We start from the raw sequence: 5,942 nt of genomic DNA, 5'->3' as shown, positions 1-5,942 counted from the left end.
GAGGGTACAATCATTCCCATCAATGAAAGGTGCATCTTTTGCAATTTGGGACCGGAATCTGCTAAAAAAAAAAAAAGATTAGTACAATGATACAAGACCTCACTATTATCTCTGTGGCAAACAAAACTCAATGGGTGTGGCCCCCTACAATAATTAGCATTACTGATAATCAAAGGTCCCTTTACTTCAAATCATTCACTCCTTATTCTGCTTTTCTCTTTTATCTTTTGTGAGGGAGGAGCACAGGGGCATTGAGGTGTAAAGAATGGACAATAGGAGCTGATGCATACTTAAGTTAGATGCCTATCCTATCTGAATATAAAACACTTAATTATACCATTTGAAACCTTATTGCTTTATGACCAATAGCCAGCAACCTTATAGAATATATGGACAGTTAATATTCATATTACCAACCCCATATTGCTTGGGACTGAGGTATAGTTGATGTTGTGCTTTCGAGTGTATTATTGCGATACATTCAAAGAGTTGAGTGATCTCCTTGTAGTAATTTAACCTTGACACGTTTCTAATATACTATGTCAAAGAAACCCCATAGGATTTATTCAGATGAAAATATGACAGCAGAATTAATCAACAACAACAACAACCCAGTGTAATCCCACAAGTGGGGTCTGGGGAGGATAATATGTACGCAGACCTTACCTCTACCCCGAGGGGCAGAGAGGCTGTTTCCGACAGCAGAATTAATCATAGGAGTCAAAATATTTCTAAAAAAATCTCTTATGTTTTTCTCAATTCTGCTATCAAGGTTGATGCTTTTACTGCCAGGCAATTTCACATAACAGCATAACTCTCTAACATTAATTGCCTATAGAAGGCATTCAACTCACTAAACATGGAACTTGGTCAAGTGACCATTAATTTCTAAATCCGAAGGGTGTCAAAAAAAAATCCTTGGAGCAACAGTAAAATTGTCTCCATATGACCTATAGGTCACGGGTTCGAGCCGCAGAAGCAACCACTAATACTTGCATTGGGTAGTAAAGTTGTCTCCATATGACATATAGGTCACGGGTTCGAGCCGCAGAAACAACCATTAATACTTGCATTAGGGTAGGTTGTCTACATCACCCCCCTTGGGTGTGGCCCTTCCCCGGACCCTACGTGAATGTGGGATGCTTTATGCACCAGGCTGCCTTGAAGTGTGTCAAAATCATTCAGATGGACACTCAGTAGTAAGAATACTGTTTACTTTGATAGTAGTATACTGGACATTATGAATATACTTTATGACAAAATTATGCTGATAGCAAGAACTTGATGCAGGAGCAAAGACAAGAGACTGTATAAGAGACTGAGCAAGCATGAATGATCATTATACACAGCTGAGAAGCAATAGGGCAAATGGTGGAAAGGGATCATTTAACCCCTGCTTATATCTGCTTTGGTTCATCATGATTCATGACTACCTGAGAAAATACAGATTTCTAACTCCCAACTCTACAGGAACTCCAAAAAAGGTAAAGAAAGAAACATTCAAGCAATTAAAAACAAGAATGAAAAAAATTCTCCCACATGCATCGAAAAAGAGACAGGGGGGCCAAAAGAATACATCTCAGACCTTTCATTGTTTCTCTTGAACCTGAACTTTCATCAGAGTGAACTTACGGTCGGCGATACATCCCTGCATCTTAGGTTAGGAACAAAAGGAGTAAAAGCTATTAAACCAGCCTCAAGCTTCATGCCTCGGTCTCTTCTTCTGCAACAGGCGGGAGTCCAGCTTCTTTAATAAAGCCAGGGTCAAGAAATTTAGCCACAAAAGCCCACAACTTATAGACATCAGTAAAATTAGTGAGGAAGCCAAGTGAAGCAGTGACAACTTCGACTCTGACAAACCCACTTCTACCGTCATGCTTGCCATTTTCCATTGGTTTGCAAAGGGTAGTGTCATCAAGACTCAGAGATCGTTGCTGCTGTTTTGGGCTGTCTAAGATCCGTATATGACTTAAGATACCAATGCCCAAAGAGATACCATGTGCCTCACCCACTTTCTGAACTATTTCAGGACTCACGAGGCCCCTGTTTCTGTCTCTCACATTGAATGCAACAGCTGCACCCCTCTCATATTTGATTTTCGGACCATAGATGCGAACTAGCCGTGAACTGTCTTCCCCGTTTGAACCAGGAAATCTTAACTGAAGCAACGAGGTAACTAGCCAATTGATGAGATATCTTAGCCGGAGAGTAGTTTTATTGAGACCTAACATGTTTATGTGATCAAGATGCCTGCATGCTATCTCGGGTTCTCTCCTGTCTGAGTCTTGCCCGTCGTCATAATCCCCATCACTAAGGTACTCGTCATCATCCAAACTTGTTGCTAACAATTCCCCAGGCTCAAGTGTATGGCTCTGGCGAGGTTTACGGTTGTCTTCCATGCTGAAGGATACACGTCTTCCCCGGCTTCCAGGCTGATCAGCATCTTCTATACCAAAAAATCTACCTCCTGCATATCTGTTTCCTTCTCTCCTTTCCAATAACCTGAACTCACCTTCAGTTTCTCTTCTTATAGCACTCTCTTTAATCTCCGGGCATATCTCAGAGATTGATCCATTATCAAGGGTTTGATGCCGAGAAATTGAAGTTGAGTTGTCCAGACCAGATCCCCTTACAGAAGAAATCAACATGTGACCCTGTTTGCTGGTCTCTGGTTCTTCCTCGATCTCTGGGCTTCTCTTATCAAATTGGTCTTCTTCAGGAATCTCCTTGAAGTGGTCGAATTCTTGAGACACCGACCGGACAGCTGCATCAAATGATAGCACATGGTTGTCCTCATGCCGCCCTGTGTCATACAATGGGCTGCTTGATATCTTTGAAGGCTTGGGCGAGAGCCTTTTATTATTCTTCCTGCCAGCAAACCAAAATGGGGGTGCTGGAGAGGCAATCTTTTGTTTGTTGGATTGCCCAGCACCGTCAGATCCCAAGGGGCTCTGGCCCAAGTCAATCCACAGGGAGTTATCAGATGATTCATCTTCACTAAAGACTGGACTTCTCATTACCTCCCCAACAGAAATGCTTTCAGTCTCTTCAAATATCGTGCTGGCTCCGTCCCTATCGGAGCTGTTGTCATGTTCCATCTCCGTCTCAAATACATCCCTGACCTGAGCAGAAGTGTAAGCACCAGAAAAGGCTGGCAACTGAGATCCTGGCCGAGTTTCAGCATTTGCTTCACTGTCCTCTCCCGCTTCATCATCCTCGGCCAATCCAGGGAAACCATCAACGGAGTCACTCAAATACAAGGGGAAAACAGGAGTAATTTTTACTATACCAGACCCAGCATGCCCCGACTGATTTTGAAGGCTTCCCATCACAGATTTTTTTATAAGAAGGCATCCAAATCCAGTTGGGTCATAACCAAACACCCTGTAGAATGAAGTAACTATAAAGTCCGGCCGGAATAAAGACAATCCTAGAGAATCCATGTCTTTTGGACCCAGAGCGCCAGCATCAAGCAACACATGCCAATTATTCTGCTGAGCCAGTGCCATCCACTGGTATGAGTACTTGGCACCAGTAACTCTAGATTGGACTGGGAAAACAAAGAGACCAGTAGCTGAATCTTTCTTTCTCCTCTTTTTGTTCGAAATTTGCTTCCTCAAATCAGTTGAACATAGTTTGAGGGTAGGCCATTTGAACCATGCACTATAAACCTTGGCACCTTTCTCTCTGGCACACTGACCCATCCAGTTAACCGACTGGCTCTCATGATCAAACATAGTCAACAACTTTTTGTTGGTCTGAAAAGGGTATGATTCAGCTAACAACTTAAAAGCTGAGCCCCTACTCACAGTAAAAACAAGACCATACTCATTCTCAGGGATGTTCAAGTAATCCATAATTCTAGTCTTAATATCGTGTTCCACAGTGCCTTTCTCAGCACCCCCATACAAAGCATGATTGCTCAAATTAGCAGTAATCTCAGACAAGCTAAATGTAGATGACTCCCAGTAATGAACACTTTGAAGGAATGAAAACAACCCAAATCCACAGTAATCAAGACATACCTTAGGTGCAGAGCCAGAAAGGTGAGAGTACTCATCTGACCTCAGCTCATCAATCTTTTCCGAGGACTGGTACTTAGGATACATGGTCAAGAACTTAGAAAAGGCTTCATTTAGCTCAGGAATGGAGTCCTCAGATTCAAAAGTGCGCTCTGCAGCAAGAGCAGTGGCTTTCAAGAACTCTTTTTGGGCATGTAGCCTAGCGAGTGACCGGGATCGGCCCAAGCCTTCATCTTGGTTCTGTGCTGACAGGGAGTCCACATCTTGAGATTTAACAAGAGACCCATTTTCAGATGCTTCCTCAAGAGCCTCCCTCAGCTTATGCTCTTGCAATTTTTTCAGCACAGATGGGTTTTTCTTTATCTCTTCGGTGGTATGGTTAGACCCATTTCTCTTTCTGCTCTTTTTGTCCAAGATCAGAGAAGCACAGTGAGATATTGGCTTCCATAGTGAAAGATGCATTACAACCTTATTTTTTCTTTGTCTGTGTGTCAATCAATCACAGAGAGGACCCAAAAAAGGAGTGACTGAACAAAGCTTCACCAAAGACAAAGAAATAGTTTTTAGCCCATCTAACTCTAAACCCCAGAAAAAGAAAGGCTTAGTACCCAAACCCTAACTTCTGGAAAAGCAAAGGAATCAAGCTAAAAGCATCCCCCCAAGAATCAAAACCTTTGCTTTCAAAAATCAAATGCACCCTAACTTAAGGAGGGAAAGTCCTAAAGCATTTGCCTTTACCAAAAACACAAAGACCAGATACTGGTATCAAAAGAATTGATTAAAAATTATACAAAATAGACCAGATCAAAGAAACCCTAATTTTGCCCTTTCTTGAAGATTGACACAAACCCAATAATCTTTGACTGGAATACTCAATCAATCAATTTCAGGTTCTTGAGGTGAGAAATTTCAACGAACAAGAATATAGAAGTTAACATTTGAAGGGGAAAAAACCTAGACGGAACTTAAGATCCAAGACTCAAAGACTTAACTTTTACAAAACCCCACAATGTCCAAATCCAAAGTCAACAAGTTGAATGAAATTGGAAGAAACCCCAACACCCAAAAGTAAGCAACAAAGCAGATCTTCAAGAAATGGACACCAAAAAAAGACACCAAACGAACAGAAAAAGAGAGAGAGAGATTGAAGAAGAAGAATCTACACCTCCAAAACCTCCAGCTAATCCTCAATCAAAGACACCTGAAAGTAGAGTTGAAAAAAAATACACTCTTCATATTACTATTATCTCTCACTAGGCTTTTTCTTTTTTCTTTTTTTCTTTTGGGGTAAAGCCAATTAAAAGCAACAGTCTCAAAATGAAAGGAGCATTAATTGCAGTTCTGAGCCCAAAAGCATACCTCTATTGATTACACCAATACTCTCTTAATTTCTCTCTCCTTCTCTCTCTCTCTCTTTCTTGATTGATTCTATCTGGCTGTATCTACACACTACATGTAAATTGTACAACTACTACATTTTTTTTCTTCTCTATCTAACAAACAGTAAGAAATGACATTGACTTTCACATACACAGCCCCCCACTAAGAGATAAGTTGTGTGCTTCTCTCCTCTAATAATTTATTAAATTAATTTTGTTACTGAATTAATCAATTAAGTTAATCAAATGGGATAATATTAAAAGTTGGTTTTGCTGTGGTAACGTAGGGTCCACCCAATAGACGTTTGCCTTTTAACGGTGATTTCTCAAGTCAAACCATTAGCTTAGCTTTTAAAAGCTGTTTTCTGTCTAATCCCACTATTTTCCAAATTCCAGCTAATCTTCAACCCTCTACCCTTTTTACCCTATTTTTTTTTTCTTTCTATGTTCGATACCCGTCTTTAGATATTAATTTGAATTCACGTTGCCTAATATTTATTAAAGAGGAAAGTGCTTTTTAGTAGTGTCGGAAATAGAGTTT

The 5,942-nt window shown here is 40.7% G+C and overlaps 1 protein-coding gene across 1 annotated transcript; it reads right to left on the bottom strand.

Moving 5' to 3' along the window:
• Nucleotides 1-1,285: 1,285 nt before the first annotated feature.
• Nucleotides 1,286-5,541, bottom strand: LOC104240252 (uncharacterized). The gene is made up of 2 exons (XM_070168161.1): nt 5,382-5,541; nt 1,286-5,223 (listed from the first exon to the last, which is right to left on the bottom strand). Exon 2 carries the CDS (start codon nt 4,482-4,484, stop codon nt 1,704-1,706), a length of 2,781 nt encoding a protein of 926 aa, XP_070024262.1. The 5' UTR covers nt 4,485-5,223; nt 5,382-5,541; the 3' UTR covers nt 1,286-1,703.
• Between the last annotated feature and the right edge of the window lie 401 nt (nt 5,542-5,942).

The sequence above is a fragment of the Nicotiana sylvestris genome, chromosome 2 (assembly GCF_000393655.2).
Source record: "Nicotiana sylvestris chromosome 2, ASM39365v2, whole genome shotgun sequence".
In the NCBI taxonomy this organism is placed as follows: Eukaryota; Viridiplantae; Streptophyta; class Magnoliopsida; order Solanales; family Solanaceae; genus Nicotiana; species Nicotiana sylvestris.
The sequence above is the reverse complement of the archived record's forward strand: the minus strand, read 5'-3'. Positions and strand labels throughout refer to the sequence as shown.